The sequence below is a fragment of the Brachycentrus maculatus genome, unplaced genomic scaffold (assembly GCF_059751285.1).
Source record: "Brachycentrus maculatus isolate JH-2025_06_01 unplaced genomic scaffold, ASM5975128v1 h1tg000005l, whole genome shotgun sequence".
Lineage (NCBI taxonomy): Eukaryota > Metazoa > Arthropoda > Insecta > Trichoptera > Brachycentridae > Brachycentrus > Brachycentrus maculatus.
In genome coordinates this window covers 1,696,635-1,721,773 of record NW_028280760.1, presented here as the reverse complement: position 1 = coordinate 1,721,773, position 25,139 = coordinate 1,696,635, and the positions used below count along the sequence as shown (strand labels likewise).

At 33.2% G+C, this 25,139-nt stretch overlaps 1 protein-coding gene across 3 annotated transcripts in view; it reads left to right on the top strand.

The window, feature by feature from the left end:
• The window catches only part of LOC148313815 (guanine nucleotide exchange factor DBS-like), a 143,258-nt gene that overhangs the window by 115,382 nt on the left and 2,737 nt on the right, over positions 1–25,139 (top strand). For all 3 annotated transcript variants that reach the window (XM_088256820.1, XM_088256827.1, XM_088256835.1), the window contains exons 12-19: positions 12,234–12,374; positions 15,160–15,345; positions 15,438–15,629; positions 16,203–16,328; positions 17,977–18,177; positions 19,073–19,296; positions 20,120–20,318; positions 24,498–24,630. In XM_088256820.1, the coding sequence (XP_088112946.1) occupies positions 12,234–12,374; positions 15,160–15,345; positions 15,438–15,629; positions 16,203–16,328; positions 17,977–18,177; positions 19,073–19,296; positions 20,120–20,318; positions 24,498–24,630 (1,402 nt within the window). The remainder of the gene's footprint in view (positions 1–12,233; positions 12,375–15,159; positions 15,346–15,437; positions 15,630–16,202; positions 16,329–17,976; positions 18,178–19,072; positions 19,297–20,119; positions 20,319–24,497; positions 24,631–25,139) is intronic.

The following is a 25,139-nucleotide window of genomic DNA, read 5'->3' as shown; positions in this document are numbered from 1 at the left end:
ACACTACGGAGGCGGACAAGGCTCTTTTTAGAATATACATAGAAAAAATAATATAATAACTCTTTTCTTTTCAAAACCATATAATTATTGCAAATAAAAAAAATTCAATGCCAAAGCGGTGTTTTAAGAAAAAAATCGATTACGTAAAATGTTACCTGGATTTAGAGGAAATCAAGTTGCGACTTATCGAATACTGGGCCTTAAGAGACCGAATAAGGAACACGTTAATTCGGAAAATGTGTAGGATAGAGGATATAGTCTGGAATTCTCATAGCAAAATAATGCATGAAAATAGACTGGCCCGGATCGCTCTTCAATAGAACCCAGACGGAAGAAGACAACCTAGAAGACCTTTAAAGCGATGGCGTGACAGCTGGCAGTCCACTCTACAAGAGACGGATAACGGAACAGATAGATAGATACAAGAAAGAAGAAGAAGAAGTTGTAGAAAATTTCAAATCGCTATCTTAGATAAAGTAGATTTTCTACAGATCGCACTACATTCGTTTAGTGTGTCGATATACAGTGGTAGCAATTATATTTTGCATACGTGTGCATAAGACAGATTCTTGTACTGCTCAAAGCTTTCACCATGCGTTATAGATTTCTATTGAAATTACTTCAGAGGTAATGTTATATTTTCACAATCCGGTAAAAATGTATTCAATCCGGTATTAACGAGTATATGTTATAATCATTCATCTGTATATAATACGTATAGGTTGAGATGACCATGACTGCTTGTTGGAGGCGTCTATCTTTGTTTGAATGGTTCAAGAGGTCTCGCGCAGCGTGCACATCAATCATTCCGGGCACCTCTTGTCTGCCATTTTTTGTTGTTGTTATATTAATTACTTTCTTTTTCAAGTTGCGACATTGATAACTTAACCAAGGTTTGGAGCCGGTATACAAGACTTCCGATACATACTCCGCCATACGTTTTTTGTACTGACTGCGATTTTAGCATACGAAATCGCTTACTCAGATCCTAGCTTAAAATTCAAAAGTACGAAAGAAATGTATACGTTCAATATTTTTGCTTTTTTTTAAACACAAACTTGTATATGAAAAATTTAATTTCAGTCGTACAATTTCATTAAAAATATATATAAAACATCTCGTATGATGTGTGATAGTATGTCGTATTGCAATCAAATTAATTTTGGTATTTATTTAACTTTTTTTGTTACTGAACAAAATTGCATGTGCCGATATAACATTTTAAAAATACAGTAGTTTTATTTATCAAATTTTTGAAGCAGTATGATGGAAATATCGTATGTTACCGATTCTCTTCGTAAACCATGTTTTATTTACTTTCATTCTCAAGTTACATGTTACAAGTTTAAAAAAATACGTTTCATAATAAGACTCAAATTTCTCGTGTTGCTTTGTAAAACAAAAAAACCAAACTGACGTAGCGCCGCCATCTTGGTTTTTCTCTGATATGTCTGTCTCGATTCAAAAAAAATATTGAAGGTACGATGTTTCATTCAGTCAATTGCGGTTTTATTCAGTTTTTCATTTTGCTAAATATAAAATACAATCATTGAAACTTTTATAGAATGACCTGACTGTTTTTTTAGAGATATTTTTTTTAATCAATAAACCTGAAATTTTATCTACTAACGGTGAGGAAGACCGAGGAAAACTTGGCACAATCAGGTATGTCAAATACTTGAAAGCGGCCGGGTCAGGGGTCGTAATAATCGTCGGGTATGTATGAGGAGATGCATGAATGTAGAAGAGGCGAAGAATGTTTGCAAAGACAGAGTGGTGTGGCGTTCGATTCTCTCTGCCTACCCCTGCGGGGAAGCGGCGTGATGGTTAGTTAGTTAGTAAGCTATTTTTGTTGAATCAATAAACCTGAAATTGTATCTACTAAGTGATGGCTAGTAAATGTATATAAATAAACTAGTGGGAAATCCTACCTCTTACTTATTATTGTAGATATATTTAGATTTATTGTGTTTTATTTTGAATTCAATACTCTACGTACATAAATCTCTCATCCAATATATGCGTCAGATTATAACAAGCTCTGGCTTATTAAATAAATCACTTCTTCATAGTGTTAGTTCATAATGATTTAGAATTTAATACAACGATTCACGGTATACCGCTAATAATATTTTTTGCAAATCCTGTTATCCAGAATCATCTCAATGCGTGCAAATTTAAAAATCTCGGGTGAGCGAACACCACCTTGCATTTTGCAGTTTAGGTCAGAAATAGCTAACCGTTGACACCTGGGTCATTGAATTTATTCAAATTAAATTTTAAAAATATTCAAATTGAATTAATTCCAAACAAATTAAAAGAAAAAAACTTTATTTTCTTTTTATTGTAGAAGAGCTGTACTTAGACCAAACCAAGAAATAAATTACCCCTTGCATTTTTGACGTCAAGGGTTATTCAATCACTCGGACGAATATGCGGCAAAATGATGTATCATACATGTTTGAATGGTGAAATAAAGAAAAATGCAAAGCTGAGAGCAATATCTATAATATTATTAATATTTATAGAATTTACTTTGTTGTTAGTTATCTTAGTATATATTCACTCACTGAGAATTTAGTCTACCGGTTTCGGCGCAACTACACAAAATATAACCACATGCGTTTTAGGTCGATATGAGGATCAACATGCACCAAGGATTATAGAGCAAAGGCCGAGGTCTAACATGCACATTACCTATAAAGTTAAGAAGGTGTGTTGCGATAGTCTGGGTATGTGGAACGAATGAGTAAGGAAAATGAAACAAATGTAATGTGTGAGAATGTAAAAAGAAGCAAAACAGGATCGAAGAAAACTGCACGATCAATTGGTATGTAGTCCGAATGATCGGCGGGCATGTGTGAGGAGATGCACGAATGTGGAACAGGCGAAGGATATTTGCAAATACATAGTGGTGTGGCGTTCTATAATCTCTAGCTTCCCTGTGAGGAAACGGTGCAGTGGTTAGTTAGTTTATACAGGTCCAATGATACACACTACAGGAAAAAGGTTACTCATCTCTGGTCTGGGCTGTCGGGTCACGAGAAAAATCATTAATCATATGTATTTATATACTACTTGTGGCCGTCTTCCTCAAATAACTATTGTCATTCGGACTGTCTCATCTCATCTTTCAACTAACTAACAAACCATCACACCGCTTCCTCGCATTGGTAAGCAGGGAGAAAAGGACGCCACGCTACTCTGTCGTTGCAATCTTTGCCTCTTCCACATTCTTGCATCTCATACATACTCTCCGATCATTCTTACTGCTGACCCGACCACGCCCAAATATTTTAAATACTTGATCATGCTAAGTTTTCCTATGTCTTCGTCTGCTTCTATTTCGTACTACATTCACGTCGTAAATTTGTTTGACTGTCTTTGTATAAACATATTTAACCTCTAAGCTGCTCGATTTCGAGTGTCAAACTTTCCGTCCCGTGCTGGACTATTTTACATTACAATATTTTTGACAAAAAAGCATATTTTTGCCTATTTTTTGTGGTGAAACTTTCGGATATCCATCATAGATGTTCACAGTACACAATTCACTTTACTTATTATGTTTTTATGGTGTATTTACACAAAATATTAACATTTACGGACTCGCGGCCTAAAGTATGGCGGCTGTATAGAAGACGCGGCTGTCGTATCTGCGGAGCACGAGCCGACCGGAAGTATTCACGATAAAGTTGACACTAAATTAAAATAATTTTGATATTTTATGACAATAAATCAAAGAGAACTAATTTATCCATGCCTCGAACCAAATTTAAGTGCAAAAAATTATCCATAGGTGTTGATATAAGTACGTAAAGTTGAAAAACGACTATGCATGCGATCCGCAGTCAACGGTACTTCTATAAAAAACGACAATAGATGCGAGCCGCAGCTTACGGGTTAAAAAATACAAACACATGTCTGTTGTTTTATAGATTTGGTTACAATCTATGATTCATATTTATAGTACATTTATTCATTTTTTATTATCATCAAATATTCGTAATATGAAAATATTATCTCGTTTTAAATTTTTGCATGAGTCGCTGATATTCTAACTAAGGATGTGGTTTATTTATCCTTGTTTCAATAACACTCCTGTTTAAGTCTGTGACAAATATAATATTCTTAAAATTGCAGCCATCCCATGTTCTTGTTTCTTATACGCTGCTTATAATAAATATCATATTCACAAATCCTATGAAAATGTGGCCTTGTATGCAAACTTCATTACAAATATTATTAGGCCGTTCCTTACTCCCTACAATCATCTAATTTATTTATCTTTTACTTTTTATTGTACAGCCACTGGATTTCTCACGAAAACGGCGCTGTATAAATTGACCAATTTATTATTTATATTAAAAATATGGCCAATAATACTTTTCCGTATTCAGTAAAATATCTAAAAATAAATTATGATTTTTCGAGTTTTTGTAAATCTCATTTTTCTTATTCTCCAAATATTGAAAAAATGGTGTTTAAAATTGTTTGTTTTTCCATCTGAATACATATTTATCTGGACTAGTACTTGAAGCGCTGAACTGATCACCTTACATTTTTTATTTTAACGATACCTACACCAATTCGGTGCAGTGCCCTATATACCATATATCAGTGAGGAAAAAGGAACTATTGTCACATTTACTAAATTGTGTGCATTCGTGTAATTTATAATTATTTTGTTTGTAAATAAAAGACTTGACACTGGCAGAAACATCCTTTCACTGAGTGTCTGCCATATAAAATAGAAAAAATAAATCATAAATAACGTGTATCTCCAACATATACATATTGAGAATATTTTTAAAAATGTTGTCAGATTTTTTTTACGGAACACACAATTTAGACATCGTTAGTTTTTTAATCCGTTTTTTTATTAGACACTCATTACGAAGTTATTAAGCGTAATTAATATTGATTTTAATTCAATAACACTTTCAGAATATAAACAATTCCAGCGTTTGTAGGTTATTTTGTTTTGTAATACATAAACATAAGTAAATCTTTGACGTATTATGTTCTTTGTGTAATGTTAGTACATATACGAGATGACGAGCATTGTTATTTAATTCAATCATTTAACACAATAAATCTTACACTGTAAATAACCATTGTTTTCTCGCGCCATAAATAACAATGTTTTTATATGAATTACGATTATTTTAATTAAAGATTATTTAACAAAACAGTTTTTTAAAAACGTATCCATTTTTATTCATTTATTGATCTTCTTGTACAGAAACATGTACATACATATGGTGTTTCATGCTATGAAGCAATATATAACCAACCTCAAACAGATTAATGATATTCTTCTTCATCTATGTTGGGATGCCAAAATTTGAAATAGCTCTTTGTGGAGAAACCCAGATTTGTGAACTAGGATCCAAAATGTTGTGAATAAAATAACTGGTCAAATTATAAGCTTCATAAAAGTCGAGAACCATACTTTCAGGCGTTTTCTAGTATGTGAAATAATTCGAGAACAATCATGCATACATTTCAATGTATTTTTAACTCCCCTTATTTAAGGGAATATTCGCACACGCCGAATTCATTCCAACGGAGACCACCGGAGAGGTCATATGTCACGACCGATTTTTTTTAAAGAATGTACATTGGCTATTTTTTTTGTTTTTTAGAATATACATGGAAAAATATATTTATTGCGAACTAATAAATCCCTTACCGCACCTCAATGGTGCATAGGGCACTGCTTCATATAAACGCAGTGTTATCTCGATCGATTACACATGAAGGAAAGGTGATCAGCCCTCCACTTCAGGTACCAGTCCAATGTAATATTGAAAAAATCACTTATATTTATTAAACCCCCCTGGGAATCGAACCCGGGACCTCCAGAACGGTAGCCGAGCATGCTGACCATTACACTACGGAGGCGGACAAAATTATTTCGAACTACCTACCTTTTAATAACTATTTTCTTAACTATGTAATTATTTCAAAGAAAAACTTATTTTTTCTCCACAAAATCGGTGTTTCAAGAAAAAACAATTACGTAAAATGTTACCTGGATTTAGATAAAATTAAGTTCCAACTTTACGAATACTGGGCCTTAAATAAGGATACTATTATCCTACCATATTATTATGCTATTATCTCCATAGACCCTTATTAAAATAAGGATCTCTGCCAAATAAAAAGCTTTTCCAACTGAACCATAGGTGCTGCCGATAACTCACATATGAAAGAACGTGGTAATAATATAATATGATGATTGTAAACCCTGTAAATACTCAGAATTCCATATTCTTCTTCATCGATGTTGGAGATGTCAAAAAATACTGCCATTGGTACGTGAATCATTTGTGGCAAAATCAAATATGTATTTTGTTTTCCTCAATACTTGTATAAACCACCTAATATTACTGGTGCTACTACCCACCATTTTACGGATGATGAATTATTTAGTACTGATGTATAAACATATTTATGTTAATGTATCGCATTCACACTAGGGTGAGATCATTGTTCCGCGTTGCGTATGGGCAAGAGTGTATGTACACTGAACTCGTACGATACTATTTTTGCATGCTGTTCCGCGTTAGTAAATTGGCTCTTGACCTCATTTTGATGCGATTGAAGGTCACGACCTAGTTGAGAACATTACAATATATGTAATTCCTTTAGCTTAAACCTTATATGGTGTAATACCTTTATGTAATTCGGTCTAATGTTGACAAGACATGACTTCCCTCTGGTTCAACAAAGTTTAAGTAGTTTCTTAAACCCTATTGACTCATTGCTGTGAAACAAATCTCATTTGAATGACGTGTGATGTCGCAAAAATGTACCCACAGGTGAATGATTAGATCTCTTTAGATACAGCCATACTAATGACATTTTCGGAACTCATACATATATCAAAAATCTCATGACGCTTAATGTTTGAGTTAACGGAAGCCATCTATGGTTGGTTTGAGAAAGCTTTTTAGACCGCGTTATTCAAATGTATGCAAATGTATGTCATGTATTCGTTATTCACATACGGTGTTTGAAAATGATGCGGAATGCATCAAAACACGTGTGACAATAAATTTTTAGAAATATGGTAATGACTAAGTAAAACTTAAATTAAAAATGGATTGATTTTACCACAAAGTGACTGCTGAATCCATTAATGAAAATAAATATTTTTTGCAGAGATTTTTATTTTTTTGACATGGTGTTGATTGGGAGGTGTCATTTGCAAAATTATTTATGACGTCATATATTGAAAAATTATCCAGTAAAAATACATTCCAGATACATTACATACACACACGCGGTATTTGGTGTACCTAACACCGTAATTATTTTTGTTATTTGTATTCGATGATTAGTTAACGGGTTTCCTCCCCACTCGTAGTTTTCCAAATCCAATATTGTATTCTGGTTATTGTGGGCGATGTGTTTTGCTGAATATTAATTGATTTACATGTTTTTTACACCACCGAGGTATATGACCTAGTTATCAGGTCAGACGGTCGCAGTCCGATCGGAAGGCATCATTTCTGAGGTCGGATTGTGTTAGTAAGGATAATTGGGCTGCATTACAAAAAATTACTTATTTATATGACCTCCCTCTCCACTGGGAATCGGACCCGGGACCTCGTGTAGCCGAGCGTGCTGATCATTACACTACGGAGGCGGACATAAATCGAAGATTACTTTATCATAAAGGTCGTCATTTTCAAGCTTAGGACGAAGCACGCCTCCCAATATTTACTAAAATTTCAAGAAACCAACATTTATTTATAATCCCTAAAATGCACACCAAGTCCTACCAAAATTCATTTTTAAATCGAGCCTGCGATATGTGCAATGTAATGCTTAATGATTTTTTTTTTTTTTTAAAACCCTTATCCGCACCCAATGGTGCATAGGGCACTGCGTCATATAAACGCAGTGTTATCTTGATCGTTTACACATGAAGGAAAGGTGATCAGCCTTCCGCTTCAGGTACCAGTCCAGGGTAATATTGAATAAATATTACAGTGAAAAAATCACTTATATTTATTTTACCCCCCTTGGGAATCGAACCCGAGACCTCCAGAACGGTAGCCGAGCGTGCTGACCATTACACTACGGAGGCGGACAAATTAATGAAATAGACATCAATAATGTTTCTTTTAATACGAAATATTGTTGATGTCTTTCTGAGTAGTTGATAAAGCAAATTTCTATTATTTGATAAAAACATGTAATGTTAGTTTATTGTATAGTTATACTTATATGTACTTGACAGTTTATTTTAATTTTTAGATTACTTAAGTGAAAACCTCTGATCGGAATGTTATTTTTTAAATTTTATTATATTATGTTATTTTTGTTAAATATTTTGTTGGTTTTCCAATAAATAAATTTAAAAAATAATAAAAAAAAATATATATTTTATACCCTCGCAACCGTTTAGTTGAAGCTTTCACCTCTTCTTCCTAGAAAACACAATTTCTCAGCACTTACCGGGAAGTTCCTGTAAAAAAGATTACGGTAAATCCTAATTTCCAGACCTTTGCCGTCACTCGAGCAACAGCTGGTTCTCGGTTCTTTGAAAGTACCTACCTAATTACAATGTTTTACAACTTAAACGAATTGAGTTGGCTTTGGTTGTTTTCATAAATACGTTTCATGTATTGCTCGCTTATTTAGTACAATGGTTTGAACGCTTGGCTACAATGCGTGAGTTCTGCGTTCGATTGGCGATTAATTAAAGCTGGGTTTACACTGAGTCAGTTACTGACGTCAGTACTGGCGCTAAGAACTGACTTGCACCGTTTACATCAGGAATGTAGACGTCAGCACAGCGCTGTACTAACGTGAAATTAATTTATACGATAGCAATACCGAGTCAACACTAACTTGCCTTACGTTTGAAGTCAGTTACTGACTCGATGTAAAAACTGGCCTAGCATTAGAAAAAAAATCAGGAAAGAATAAGACAATATGATACTATGTATATGTATTACATAACATTTTGAGTATCCAATTTTTTTTCACAAATACTGTATTTCACTTCTATTAAGGAGCTTTTTACATGAAAATTTAATTGATATCTTAACACAAATAAAGAAGTTTATAGGGATAGGAATAATAAAATTATTAATATTTTGGATAATTTATACAGCGGCATTTTCGTAATACAGGTATACTACCTCGAAGGTTCATAGCTATGATTTAATTGGGGAAGGGGAGATTTTGGATCTTTAATTTTGTTGATCTTGCAAACAAATGAAGTTTAAGTAATCGAATATGGAAGCCTGGATACTTACAGGACTTGCGACCTGACCAACATAAATATTTTAATTTCGTTTAATTTTTTTATCATCACTGATCGTCAAACAATTTCAAAATGCCAAAATCATTAGAAATAAAAGTCTAAAAGTATGTAATTATAAAGTTATATACCCTACGTAGATAATACGTTAACTTTCGTATGGAATCCCAACCCTTGGCTTGGTAATTTTATCCATTGGAACGTCTAAGTCTAAAGCTTATATTATTATTATTATTTTATATTATGGTCATATTTACTACCAATGAATACATTTTACGGCATTTTTTAAAGTATACACTTACTTTTAAGTTCAATTACGATGGATATAACTGGGGTAGACCCGTGTGTACCAATAAACCAACCAACCCATTCTGAAAAGGAATCATCCTTATAATAATAAAAAATCCCGAATTAATAGGAAATTATGAAGAAAGACAAAGAGTGTAGTTCAACTCTACACTACCATGGTAATAGTATTCTCAACATATTGGTTGTGTATTAAATCCTTATTCGCAAATCTGGGTTTCTCCAATTAAGAGCTTTTTTTACATTTTTACAAGTGGAGAAACCAGGATTTGTGAACAAGGATTCGGACACACAAAATAATTTGAATAAAGAAATTAGTCAAATTATTGAGCTTCATAAAAAATTTCATGTTTTCAAGCGTCTCCTGGTATGTATAATTCGGGAAGGGTCTTGTATTCATTTAAAAATAATAAAAAGTCTCTGCCATATAAAAAGCTTATTCAAATCAACCATAGATACTTCCGCGAACTCACACATGAAGCGACGTGATAATCACATGCTATACGTATGAGTTCCAAAAATTTGAGTAGCGTGGTTGTCAATCATGGGTAAAATGGTGAATGTTACAAACGTATAAAATGATCAGTTCAACCAGTCTATCACAGGCGCCCTAAATATATAAGCCCTGTAAACACCCAGACTTCATGAAACTAAAATCCATTTTTTTCTTCATCTATGTTCAGATGCTATAATAGTATTCTCCTCATTGTTTTTGTTACTACATACGAATACCTACAGATTGCTCTCGTCTTCCGCCATTTTCAATGTTTGACATGATAATCGACGCTTCGGTGTAATTTGAATCTAAATTGACGTTACATTCTCCCATGTACTTGCTACACGCTTAAGAACTATTAACAATTTCTTACAAGCGTAATAATTATTATAAATTACTATTCCGTATTATCTCAGCATTATGATGTTAATGCTTACATACCTACTTCACTTATGAAGTCACGTTATTTTAATTGAAATAAATTGATCGGTAGTAAATCTTAAATCATCAAATTTTTCGCCTAACTGATCGCCGAATTTGATTAGGTGTTCATAAATTTGAACGTAAAATAAATTAAATTTTGTAAAATAGAAATTTTGCTTTTCCAAACACAATTTGGAAGTGCCCATCAAATAATGCTTTTGCTTAGGTTTTCACTTTACTTTTTTCTACATTTTTGAAAAATTACCTGCATTTGCATTTTTAGCCCTAGCATTTTTAATGACTTTTTTACTTATCTTTGAAAACGTCTATCTTTTATATTTAAAAAGGTCTCACCTAAGATTTGTATTGGTACGTTGTAAAGTGTGTATTAACTAACTAACCATCACGTCGCTTCCCCTCAGGGGTAGGCTGAGAGAATAGAACGCCAACCAACGTCTTTACAAACGTTCCTCGCCTCTTCCGCGTTTATGCATCTCCCCATACATACCTGCCGATTATTTCGACTCCTGACGTGTTGACCGCTTTCAAGTGTTTGACATACATAATTTATTTATTAATGCATAAAATACACGTTGTACCTCATCTTATTTAAGTGAATTTTTTAGAAAAAAAATCAAAACTAATACGGAATTGTGTGAAAAGTTTGATGATGATCTTTCGAGCATTAAAACACGTGTCACATCAATTATAAAGTTCGAGTAAAAATTAAAAAAAAATCAAAGCCAATAAGTAATTGCATGAAAAGTTTGAAGATGATACTTCAAACAATAAAACATGCGCTACATAAATTATGAAGTTCAATGTTCCTTTTTACAAAGTTGTATTGCTATTAATGGAACTCGAGCACCGTTTCGTGCGCTGTGGACTGTATTGGCGGGTTCGTAGTATTTTTTATGCACCCAGCTGTCATTACAAAGGGATCCTTGCCCCATGCCGAGGATATTCAAGGAAGCCCTGCGCACTGTTATTATTCGTGTTCGGTGCTTGTAGCGACAACGGCGCGGCGACTCCGCGTAGTGTATGCGCCCCTGGTAATTCAGTTGGCAAGTGCTCGGAAGTGCTTTAAGATTTGAAAATTTAAAAAATATATATCTGAAAACTTCATCGTTTGATAGATAGATCCACCAATGATAATGAACGACCCTTTATACGACATGTATCGCTGTGGATGTCGATTATTCAAAATGTTTCCGTTGACAGATAAAAAGGTAAATTTTCTCGTATTTTTTTTGAGTTTGAAGTTTTATTATTGTTTTTGCGTATCGTTATTTTGTATTTACAAACTACGGATGCGATTCTCGCATGTTTTATAACTGCTACCGATCGATTTACGATTTAATTGTCTTATATGCATCTAATATCGCGCACGTTTGAATCGAATAAATACTGTTGCTGCTCTAAAACCTTAATATGTTGCGGCATTGTAAAAATAACATTACCGGTCAGTTATTCTTAATCTTTTTTTCACCGCGTGTTGTTGAATTTAATTGTTTATGCAGTTGAATGTAACTTTTTAATGACGTTACTTTTTTCTTGCTTTTTGTTGAATTTATGAAGTTGAATGTAACTTTTTAATGCCGTTACTTTTTTCCCGCTTGTTGTTGAATTGAATTGTTTATGCAGTTGAATGTGACTCTTTAATGATGTTACGATTTGGTGTGTTGTTGCGTTAATTCGACTGATCATTTTGGTGTTTTGTTTTAGATGGAAACATCTGCCAGCTCGGAGAGTTCAACAACATCGACAGAGGATATCGAGGCGCGGAAGGCGAAAAGGGGACACGTTCTTTCCGAGCTGCTGCAGACGGAAAGGGCGTATGTCCACGAACTCGGATCTATTCTAAAGGTATATTTCAAAAAATATATATTTACCAAAAAAAAAAGTATCGTCCTAGAGTTAATTTTATCCTATTCACAAACACGTCGTCTAATGTATGGACAAAATGTAATCGAAATGAGATCTCTCAGATGAATGTGTGGCAAAACGATGAATAATAGATGTTCGAATTGTGATATAAGGAAAAAATGCAAGGCTGAGATAAGCATTATCGATAAAATTAGGAAAGGTGTGTTGAGATGATTTGGGCATGTGAATCGAATGAGTGGAGAAAAAACAATAAAATAAATAAATGAGGCGAATGTAGACCGAGGAAAACTTGGCATGATCAAGAATTTCAAATTCATATTAAATATTGATTATAATTCTGGGTATTTACAGAACTTACGACCTGTCAGAGGCCGGTTTAAGTGATCACTCTATACACGCATAACATTACCCATTCTTACTTTTAACTTTTTTTTTTTTACAAAAATGTTAGTAACATTAGTACATAATTTCGGGCACCATCGGGTGTGGATAAGGGTTTGAAGAAGTTGGTGAAATGTCAAAAATATAATTAATATTTTCCATTCAACCCATAGTTTACAACCACACTACTCAAATTCATACACCTTTTTTTTTAAACATAATATTTTTACTTATTTATTTTTTTACAAAAATGTTAGTAATATTAGTATATAACCACTCTACATGTGAGTTTTTTACAAAAATGTTAGTAACTACAATATTACTAACATTTTTGTAAAAAAAAATAAGTAAAAATGACTGACCACAAAGTAAATGCTTTAAATATAATATTGAGAATATAATATTTTTGACATCACACTTTTTAATTGAAAATGTATGAAGTTGTCCTTGTTTGCGGGGACACATGCGCTCTCCGTAGGTTAAGATGTGTTATTGAACTATTTTGATATGCACCTAGTAATCTCTGCGGTTAGTAGACTGCGACAACTGCTGAGCATGAAGCAAGAGCCTTCAGAGAAGGTGCCTCGGCTAGTTAATTTCTGACATGCTCAGTGAAAGCACATATCTGTAACGATTTGTTTAAAAATGAAGTACGGGAAATACAACCTCGAAAAACGCTCAAACTACCTCAGTGTCAGATCTTCACACTCGTGGCTGTATCAACAAAATGTTCCCGAGTCATGTGAAGACAAAATATTCCCGAGTCATGTGCGGTGCAAAATGGTTCTGCAGAATAACCCGTTAGAGAGAACCTCCTCTGATTCCACGTTGTTCAGTGACTATACAAACCAAGTGAAACTCTTCGACTATGCCGGAAACAAAAAAATAAATGGAAAATTACGGAGCAAGATTAAAAACTTCACTAAAAATGTCAAATCAAAAACTGAAAATATTATCAGACATACCAAAGCTCTTAGTAACGAATCTACGTACCATAGATATAGCAATGACAACGTTCTTTATGGTCCGCCGATAAACAATTTGTCTTCTTTGAGTTATGACAGCCTGCACGAAAAACAAACTGTTCGAGTCTCAGAAACTTCTTCCAATCCAAAAATAATTACAAAACAACATACTAAATTAAAAGATACGGATTTCAATCATTCAAAAAGTTCTTCGTTGCCGAATTTGAGAAACTACAATTCAATAAGGGGTAGCGAAATACCCCTACCTAGTTGCAGTTGTAATTGTACGCAAAATAAAAAACGTCCAAACGCAGAAACTGCAGATTTCCGATCATCTTTGTTTAAAGATTACGCGAGAAATATGAGCAATTGGAACGACGCAGTCCTAAATCGTTATTCAACTCTACCAAATTTAAATAAGTCGAGCAAACTAAACAATAATACAAATGAGTATGTGAAAAGTTTACATTCTACAATGTCTAACAGAAGAAATTGGGTGCAATCTAAAAAGTGTAAAATCGCTAGTGTTTTAAACGATGCAAGATCAAGGTTAGGAAACGAGCAATGTGGTACAACCAAAAAGTCCAAATTGGATGGTTTTTCAAGTTCAAATATTTATAAGGAATTAAACAAACGATCGAAGAAGAAAGACACTGATATTATTCATGAGGAAGATGACGTTTATAATGATATTGAAGCCCTTTACGCAGACTATGATAGAAGATTGAAAGAGTGGACAGACTCGCTGAGTTGCCTTTCTGATAATTCTGTATGTTATTTTAATAAAAATATGATGTTTGAGAATTTTCATCATGTGATTGACTAAATAAAATGTGAATAGTACTTTTTTTTCTGACCCTTGGCTACTTCCAATGGTGCACAGGGCTTTGCATAAATTTCGTGCAACTTTATCTTGATATTTGATTATACGAAGCTCCCTCAGGGCTGGAAATCCATGCGGATGTTTACAATTCAACTATGTAATGTACATAACTTTAACATTACTTCTGAGCTTTTATTTCTAATCACTGATTTATTTCTAATGACGAATGTTGTAAAAAACTTAGTTACCGATTAGTTAAAAAAAAATCCAAATAAAAGTAAAGTGTAAAATATCTTTAATTTATGTTTGAAGCAATAACTTTGTGATTTTCCATTTTATAATTAAAATATAACCTTGAAACTGGTAGACATTTTAATTAAGGTATAATAAAATATTTATAGTGATTTTACAACAAAGTTTTAAATTAATTATATTGTAAAATATCTATCTACACTACATAATTAAAACATTAATTTTCATTATGGAATCGCGTGATCAGATCAAGTGTCTCCGTTCCATTCTAATCTTATGAATGTTGAAAATGAAAACCCCTTTTTTGTTTCTAATATTATGTATCATTAATTTTGTTCTTTAGGGCTACAAGGAAGAACTAGATAATCCAGATAACTTACCATTAATGCCACCCGGACTCGTGGGAAAAGTGGATGTACTCTTTGGCAACTTACATGAATTATTTACTTTCCATTCTGATGTCTTCCTGAAAGACCTAGAAAATTGCATTTCAACTACCGAACTCGTAGCATTATGCTTTGTGCAAAAGGTAATCTTTAAATTACAAATGGATTATAATAACATAATTTATTACATTGTTAAATGATCAGTTTACCCGTCACATGAACATTTTTTTTACAGAGAGAAACATTTTTCCGGCTCTACAGTTACTATTGCCAAAATATTCCCCGTTCCGAAAGGCTCCGAGCTGCTCTCGTGGACACTCACCTTTTCCTTCAAGCTTGCCAAGTGAAACTCGGACACAAACTTCCTTTAGCTGCATATTTACTCAAACCAGTACAAAGAATTACCAAATATCAATTACTTTTAAAGGTGAGATTATTTTCCTAATTCTTTTATGTTCAACTTCTAATGTCGAGTTCACTTTATAATTTTTTAATTATGTATATTATAAGTTGAATAGGTTAGTTATTTTTTGTGGTTCCATGAAAAATAGGCACATGGGAAATGCATACAGGGACCATAAACAGAATATATAAACAGAATATAATTACAATAATATGAAATAATTATGGATAAAAAAATCATGTCTGGGACTTTAACTGAGTACTGCTTTATTCACAGATGAATATGTACAAATAGTAGAAATATGAAAGAAAAATACAAAATTTATTCTCGCATAATATGCAAATTCTAGCCGCTTTACCAAAAACACCTTTGTTTCTATACTGATTTTTCAGTTATACTATAAATTTCTGCCTGAAAATACCACAAAAACTCATTTTTTTTGTGAAAAATATTTTTGTTATCTTGGTTCAATTGTGTATGCGGACAGTTTTCATTGTATACAGTTGTGTATGTAGACAGTCTTCATTGTTAGTAGATGCCTAGCTGTGTAAAGATGTGGTATAGATTTAACCCAATTTATAATCGTTTTATTTTTAGGATTTGCTGAGGTATAGTGAGAGTGGTTCCATCAGTAAAGGATTACAAGAAGCACTGGACTGCATGCTCGTTGTTCTTAAATGTGTCAACGATTCAATGCATCAGATTGCTATCACAGGATTTCCCGTAAGTTGCATTTTTTTATGTAATATACTGGTTTATGATTGATTATGAGCCTTGTCAGCATAAAAAAATCTATAGAAATATGAAAAATGTGCAGTAAATTGTTTTTTTGAAGAAATGCATACCACTCAAAATGAGACATTTAGTGCATTTAACTCCCACAGTTTCAATGTTTTTATTTATATTTTTAATCATAAATTTACTCTCTATTGAATTTGTGGAAATAAATTGCTGTCATAAATAGATAATTATCTTGGTAACACATTTTGCAAATTATAAAACAGGTTTGTATCAATAATTCTTGGGCATTAACTTATAATACCCACATTAATAATTATGTCAGATTTATTGTATTACTTAAATACAGGTTTTCCGACAGTGGTAAAATCATTTTTAATTATTCTTAATTTCAAATTAGCGCCTGATATTGACCTCATTATATGTTGTCTTTTTTTACATGTGATGTGCTTATATTTGCAATTACAGACATTAGTATAACTCAATTCTATAATATGTTTAATATTTAAAGCATTAATGTTTTACCGTTCTTTCCTCATTTTGTACATACTCATACGTTTCACATGTCCAAAACCATCTCAACACATCAATAATGCTTATCTCAGCTTCGTATTCTTTCCTTATATTACCATTCGAACATTTATCATGCATCGTTTTGCCGCACTGAGGGATTGCATTTTGACTGTATTCAGTCTACTATCATCCTTCTTTTACCATCTTTAATATTCAGTACCTATTCAAAACTATTTATACATACATATGCTATTAATAATAATAAATTTGGATAAGTTATATAGCGCCATTTTCGTAAAATACTACCTCAAGGGCGCTTCACTGTGAATGAATTGGGGAAAATATTATGGTGGAAATGATTTAGCAAACAAATGTGTTTTTAGTTTTTTTCTAAAGATCATCTCACTCTCACTATTTCTAACCATTGGTGGAAGAGCATTCCACGCCATCGGCCCTGCAACAGCAAAGGCACGTTCGCCAAATTTAGTGCGCTGATTGCGAGCTGGTAAGATCACTTTGCCCATTGCAGTTGTTGAAGCTGATCGAAGCGTGAGACGCCTATCGACCAATTCATCTGGAATACACAGCTCTTTTAGATACTCTGGAGCCATATTGTGTATTGATTTATACATGCGTAGACAGAGTTTATACTCAACCCTTTTGGCAAAACGTAACCAGTGCAGTAAATTCCAAAATACAGTCTCGCTGCTGCGTTTAACACTGATTGCAGTCGAGTCATTTTATTGTTTGGTAGACCCGTGTATATACCGTTACAATAATCGACTCTAGATATTACAAACACATTTATTAATTGACGGGCAGCATCAACTGGCAGATTCTTGCTAATGCTTTTAATTTGCCTTAGCTGATAAAAACATGTACTTGTTGTTTTGCTGATTTGAGTGTCAAGGGAGAGATCAGAATCTAAGAACACGCCCAGCAGTTTGACGGCCGGTGAAGTGGTACTCTTTGAATTGAGTGGTGTCGTGTTATCTATCAAATTCTGTCGTTTAGGTGTGGCTATTGTTATCTGCGTTCTATTATGTTGATAATTTTTTTCTATATATATATACAAGTGCCTAGTGACATTTCCATTGTCATTTACGAAGATCTTTTTCAGGTTGACTTGAGCCAGCAAGGGGAACTCCTGATGCAGGGCTCCTTCTCAGTTGTGACGGAGAGTAAAAGAGACATGAGGCTACGGTTACGAGCGAGACAGAGACATGTCTTCCTTTACCAGAAAGCCATGCTCTTCTGCAAACCGGCTGCATCCAAAACTAGCCACAACAAAGCTACATATCACTTCAAACATTATCTGCAGGTTTGTTCATAGAGTAATATCCCGCTTAAGTGGTGTTAACACCATCCCTATTTATGCTGTTTTGCCATAACCCTGTTTTAATAGCACAGTTCAGTGATTCACTGAGGCACCGAAAAATACATTTTTTTGCTGTGGGTTTTTCTAATTTTATTCGGTCAGTGTATACCGTTTCAGTCATCTGTAAGATGTGTTCATTCCTAATAAGTTTATATATGTACAACAGTACTATTTTGTCGTTTAAAATGCAATATGAATAAATAAATGTTTATTTTGACCAATCGCTTCATTTTCATATTATTTTTAGTATGTTTTGACATTATTTACTAATTTTTACTAGTTGTTTTATTTTGCTGTATCACTGTCGTTTATATATCTGGAAATAGACCCCGCTTTATGCTGCTTCGATAATGATAATTCTGATAGCGCTGTTCGGACAATGTAAAATATGTCTGAATTCTCCTACAGATATTAAAGGCATTAAATTTCTGAAAAATAAATTAAATGAATTATATACATGTAAATCGAAGAAGAAGAAACGACGCACACACAAGATTTAAAATAATCATAATAATAATCACCCACCAACATAAACAATAAATATTGAGTGTAAGTCCCTCTCCAAGCACAAGAGCTTAGTCTCTTTATTGAAGAAAACAGCGTAATTAATGTTCGGATTGTAAAGTAGAAATATCTATAAAATGAATTCATTTATAAAAAGATTTTATTTATAAAAAATTGAATTAAATTATAAAAAGAAAACTATATGAAATAAAACATTTTAAAATGTAAAAAAAAATGTGTAGCAGGTAACTGTGTATGAACTCAAACCTCATTTTGCTAAATAATTTTTTTTTGAAATACAAATTAATATAAGTTTGACTCATACGTATTCCAGATGTCACAAATTGGATTGACGGAGTCCGTGAAAGGCGACCCACGCCGGTTCGAGGTGTGGCTGCAGGGCCGCGCGGAGGTGCACACGCTCACCGCGGTGACAGCAACGGCGCGGCAGGCGTGGGTGGCGCAGATCAAGCGGGTGCTCCTCGACCAGCTGGAGGAGCTCAAGGGGGAGAGGGTCAAGCAGCATTACCACCCGCAGAATCATCAGAACCAACACAGGTTACTTATAAACCCATAAATTTATGTGGTATGGTGGTAAGTTTGATTTGTTGAAAGGTGGTGGTGGTGGTGAGAATAGCAGCGGACAGCAGCATAAGAGGTAGTAGATCCCCAGGAAGACCACCTAAACAAGGGAGAGATTGACCAGAGTTTGACAGCTCAGTGACACCGAACATTCCCCAGTGTTTTAGTCACTTTATGTTATGTTCAGATTTAAAAACAATACAATAGTTTCTATAATGTGACACTTGACGAGTTTGTATGTTTAAATTACCACTCAAATTAAATGAAGTTGTTAAAAGATCTACGTTTGTCTGTGCAAGTATATGACACAGACAACCAATGAAAATTGATGCATCGCTTTGTGATGTGAACTTAATTTGTTTGATCCTGTATTCTTTCTGCAGCATCCATGAATTCTTTGGTCTTCCTCTAGATATCTTTTGAGGAAGATCCTTGGCGATTGCCTGATTCACAATATGACAAGATCTCTGCATCCTATTTGCATTTAAGTGATCAATTGTAATCATTCAAATAGCAATATTAACTCAATAACTGAAAAAAACTACCTTTGGTAGGCTTTATTAATGTCAATAAATATATCACAGCCTTCCACAGGTGCCATTATAATAAGAATATGATTTTGATTAGGAAAATGTTGTAGTTTTCCAAGTTATTGCATTTGTATCGCTATGCAACGCCCAACGATGTGTGAAACACACAAAAATAAATCATAGGTAGGAATTTTAGAGGTGTGTTGATTATCCAATATTCTTATTTGACTTTTGGAGTTGTGGCTAATTTCACTATATTGGGATTCCAGATCTCTTCGGACAGCCAGTTCGTGGGACTCAGGGGGCCACGTGGTGGGCGGGGGAGGCACCATTCCTGCGCGGGCCATGAGCTGCGAACAGGCCGCACCCCCCGCGACCCTCCCAACGCCACAGGAGGAGGCGTGCTGGTCCTCTGACTGCTCCAACAGCGACGACGAGGATGCGCCGGGCAACGAGAACCACGCCCCGGTAAGTCATCACACATCTTTTCATCTAACCAATTTATTTACTATTTACTCCGTAATTTTAAAATGTTATTTTTTTTTAAATATTTATGATTATGATAAGGACTAAATTGAATTTTAAGTAATCGGAAGCAAACACTGTCAAATATTGCATATGAAAAACTTATCACAACCTAAATATGATTAGTTTGCATATGTAATATGTAAACTTATCTATGACAATCAGAATATAACTTAATTATAAGAGTAGAATAATATTATTTCCTCTTATATATTTATTATGTTCCCTCATCATCCATTATATTGTCATATATATATATGCAGAATTTGTATTTGTATATGATAATATGTACGTATAATCTAATACATTCGTATATACATACTTTTTACTTAGAGTATCAACCATTTTCATAAAATTCAAAGTAAAAAATTATTATATTAAAATAGTAAAAATTATTTTCCATCAGCTAAAGCTAGTAAATAAACATTGAATCAATAGTGCCGAAATACATGCATCCTAATTATTGTGATTTTTGCTAGTGCCTTCTATATTCAATACGAAACGGAGACAATAATCTATTAGACATTGTCAGTACCTACTTAAACTGTTTTTCAAGTTTTCTATTGAAGCTAATTTAATTCGATTTCTATAGCCAATATTGCACCAAAATCATAATTTTATATAAGTTTCTAGACCCATTGTCACTATCCGAAATGTAACTTTGCAAGTAATGAGGAAACTCTATAATTATAATGACTTAATTAACAACAACATAGATTTTAGAATTCTTTATTGCAGTCTGGTGATGTATTTGTCATCTAGGAGGCACTGAGTTTTAGATTAAAAATACGAAATTTCTATAAATTGAATTTATGAATTAATCAATTTTTTTTCTTCTATTGCATGATATTTATATCAATTTTTCAAATTGTAGTTGTAAAAAATCAATTTTCATTATATTCATCCAGTTTTATTAATTTTCTTTTATACATTTAGTCAATAGACGGAGGTTATTGTGAATCTAGTTGTTGAGTTGACACTTCATATTAGGATCCATTTAAATTCTCAATATTTTTTAGCAATGTAAATCGGTGAAAATAGCATATTACGTATTTACTATGGCAGTGTTCCGCAAACTTTTTCTATTCAAGGTACACCAACCAAATTAAGTAATTTCAGAGGTGCATATTTACCATATTATGGTAACATATTCAACATATTATGTTGAATACGAAATGTGAGCCTACTTAACTGAGCACAGGCAATCAAAACTTGGAGCAATTGCGTTATTTTCACAAAACTAGACTTTTTTCTGCGGCACACCAACTAATCACCACGGTACACCAGTGTGCCGCGGCACGCACTTTGTGGAACAATGCACTAATGGTATAGACGAAAAGTAGTATACATGCACACAATAATGTATGTTTATTCCATATGAAAATTCAATAAATACATGCTGAAATCTACAAAATGCTATAGTACGAACTACTGCATACTAACTGCATCAGCAACTAATAAGATTAATCCGGTGTTTTTCAACCAGTTCTTACATATATGTATAAAGCAATAATAATCCAGGTGAAAATGTAACCCAGATTATTTTTTCATATATTATTACTAAACACAATATGAAAATGCAGGTGCATATTATTTTTCTAAATAGTCTCCTTATTTCTTAAATACATTTTTTCCAAAGAATAAGAAATTTAGTGTATATTGTTGGAAGACCCATGCTGCAGTCCATACTCATTCTCCTGTGATCATTATATGTTTGGATCAATGAAGGAGGCACTTGGAGGTGGATGATTCATTGACTCTTTTTTCAAAAAGAGCCCTTTTTTATGGCGGCATCAGAAAACTTCTAAATTTGCTGGAAAAATGCATTGAAAAATGCATTGTAATTTTCTTTTTTTGTATCTTGTTTCAATAAATAAAAGTAATAGATTAATTCTAGGTCATATTTGATTCACCCTCGTTAAATATCAAATTTTGACAACCCACACTTACGATAATAATCAAGAGATGCGCAACAGGTTTAGCAAAATTGAATGTAACATCATGCTTATTATTATTATGTGGATATTGTGTTGTGGTATGCCGTGGTTTGGCGTAGGATCAAGTGTGTTGCTTTAGTAAAATGGTTAAAACACGCTGGTTTATCGAGTTATTTGGATGGTTAATTATAAATAAGTGTAAGTTTATATTTGCTTTTAACATTTTTGGAATAATTGTAAAATGAAAGAGCAAGTGGGATCAGGTATTGAGAATGGTTATTTCCAGCAGGTGGTGGAGGCAATGGGAACAATTCACAGAATGGTTCAGTTCTTTGTTGGCGGAACACAAAGCTCTTCAACTTTTTACGTCTCTCAGTATTGAGCGATTCATCCACCACAAGCAATTCAACATTGTACATATATCTCTCATAAGCATAATAATATCACTAAAGAACCGGTAGACTTTACTTGGTTTGTTCGCCAGTCAGTTTAACGCAATTCGACCAGTAAGTTTTACATTCATTTCTGTTTTGTTTGTTGTGTTCTATCGTTTCTAACATATACCTAATCAGCATCTATACATATTGTGTATTATGTTAGTATATCTTTGCTTGTGAGTATATATATGTATGCTGTGCTAACCTATTTGTTCACTTACTTCGATTACTCTACTAATAAATATGCTTTGGATTGAAATACATTTGTTATAAGCTTTCAAAGGTTTGGTGCATCGTTATTAACACTTCATAATAGAACTATCTATTTCATGTTATGTAATTTTTTCTCTTTAAATGTGCTTGCTTTCTTGATTGAGTGTAAACTCTATATACAATACAATAATATAATCTTACTAATTGATTTGGCATTAATTTCGTGGAATAACAGTCAAACTTTAAAGTAAGATATTTTCTTAAGACCACGGAAAACAAATGTTTTTCACGTCCGTTAATGGGAAACTTTCCTAAATCTTTATTTGTGCTGTATTTCTTTAATAACTTCTTGTGGTCTTAATAACATATTTTATTTTATTGTTATTAAAGCTATACCTAGTAATAATTTATATTATTGCTATAATAATTTCACTTGCATGACTTTATTTATATTCATTTATGTAATCCTTTGGGTGTTGGTATATTTCGACCAGTTGGCAATTGGAAAAATCTAAAAAATTTTGAACCAGCATTATCATTAAAAAAATACAATCACACGATGGAATTGCTTGTTTGTTGACTTTATTTTTGCATCATAAACGTATTATCCTAAAACCTTGAAATCAGGTATATTATCTGTGTTAATACCATTAACGTACAAAATGGTTTATCAACAATTTTATGTATATATAAGGGGTTTTTTTATATATAAATGTTACTAACTGTGATAACATTAATTTTTTTAAAGACTTGTAGATTTGTTTATCTATTTTTCACAGTAAATATTGAATTTGGGTTCTACTTTTTCTTTTGCATCATAAAATATGAATGGAGATTCCAGTAAAACACATTTTAGTAAATCTTGTTATCTTTAAAATTAGAAACTAAATAGACCTGGTTTGTTGTTAAATTCAACTGTACAATACAGTCCGCCTCCGTAGTGTAATAGTCAACACGCTCGGTTACCATTCTGGAGGTCTTCGATTCCCAAGGGGGTAAAATAAATAAAAGTGATTTTTTCACTGTAATATTTATTCAATATTACCCTGGACTGGTACCCGAAGCAGAGGGCTGATCACCTTTCCTTCATGTGTAAACGATCAAGATAACACTATTATTAACAGCGATTATCAAAATACAAATTTATGGGAAATCAATTCTTTTTCATCTCGAAATAACCAAGTTTTATATGCATGTTATAAGTAATTTTACGTAAATGGGGAACTTCTAATCAATGTTCAAATTTAATATGAAATGCATCTGCTTTAAGATTTGTAGCATGAATAAAATAAGAAAAACAATCAGGAACTCTACTTCAAATATTATTTAAAAGTAAATTTTTCTTCTTGACTAATGAAATGTATGCATTGGCATAGCATGTTCACATAAAACAACATACTAACGTATTTGAACCTATGAAAATAGGAATGTTTACAACATATTTGTTCTAGAGAATCTGAATCATTTTTCTGGATTTATGTTATGACTGACCCGGTGCAGTTCATCATATTTATGCGATTTATTTGTTTATACAGGCAGTCGGCAGTGTGTTAATATCTCTGGCAGACTATTGCGCCGTGGGACCTTCTGAAGTCTCCCTCCGAGAGGGAGATCCAGTGGAACTGCTGAAGGTCGGATGTGCCGGCTGGTGGTTTGTGAAGCTTTTAGGTGAGCTATTCTTAACTTCTAATGTGGGACTAAATAGTCCGAAATAGGACAAAAAATCCAACAATTAAATAGTTGTTGGGATTTTTTTGTGTTTTTAGAGTCAATAGACATGGGGGTGTTATTTTTTCTCGTATAATGTGAAAACAGTTGTATATATAAAAATTACAGTCTACATATTTAGAGTGAATCAGATCCCAACAGACAAAGTGTCACAGTTTTTTTTTTTACAAATTCCAATTATTTTCTGCTGCAGGCATAGATTTTTTTCTGTTAACTTAAGAGTTAAAAGAAAAAAATCTGTACTAAGGTACCGCCATAGAGGTGGCATGCACGGTTTGCCGTATTACTTGAGTGGCGCCGCTGTGGCGTACTAGAAAATAAAGTCTTCATACTCAACATTTTTAATATGTTGGTTTTTACTTTTCAACATAATAAGTACAATGCAATAGTATGCACATACCAAAAACTTGCAAAGGGTTAATATTAAAGCAAAGCAGTAAAAGGTCTTC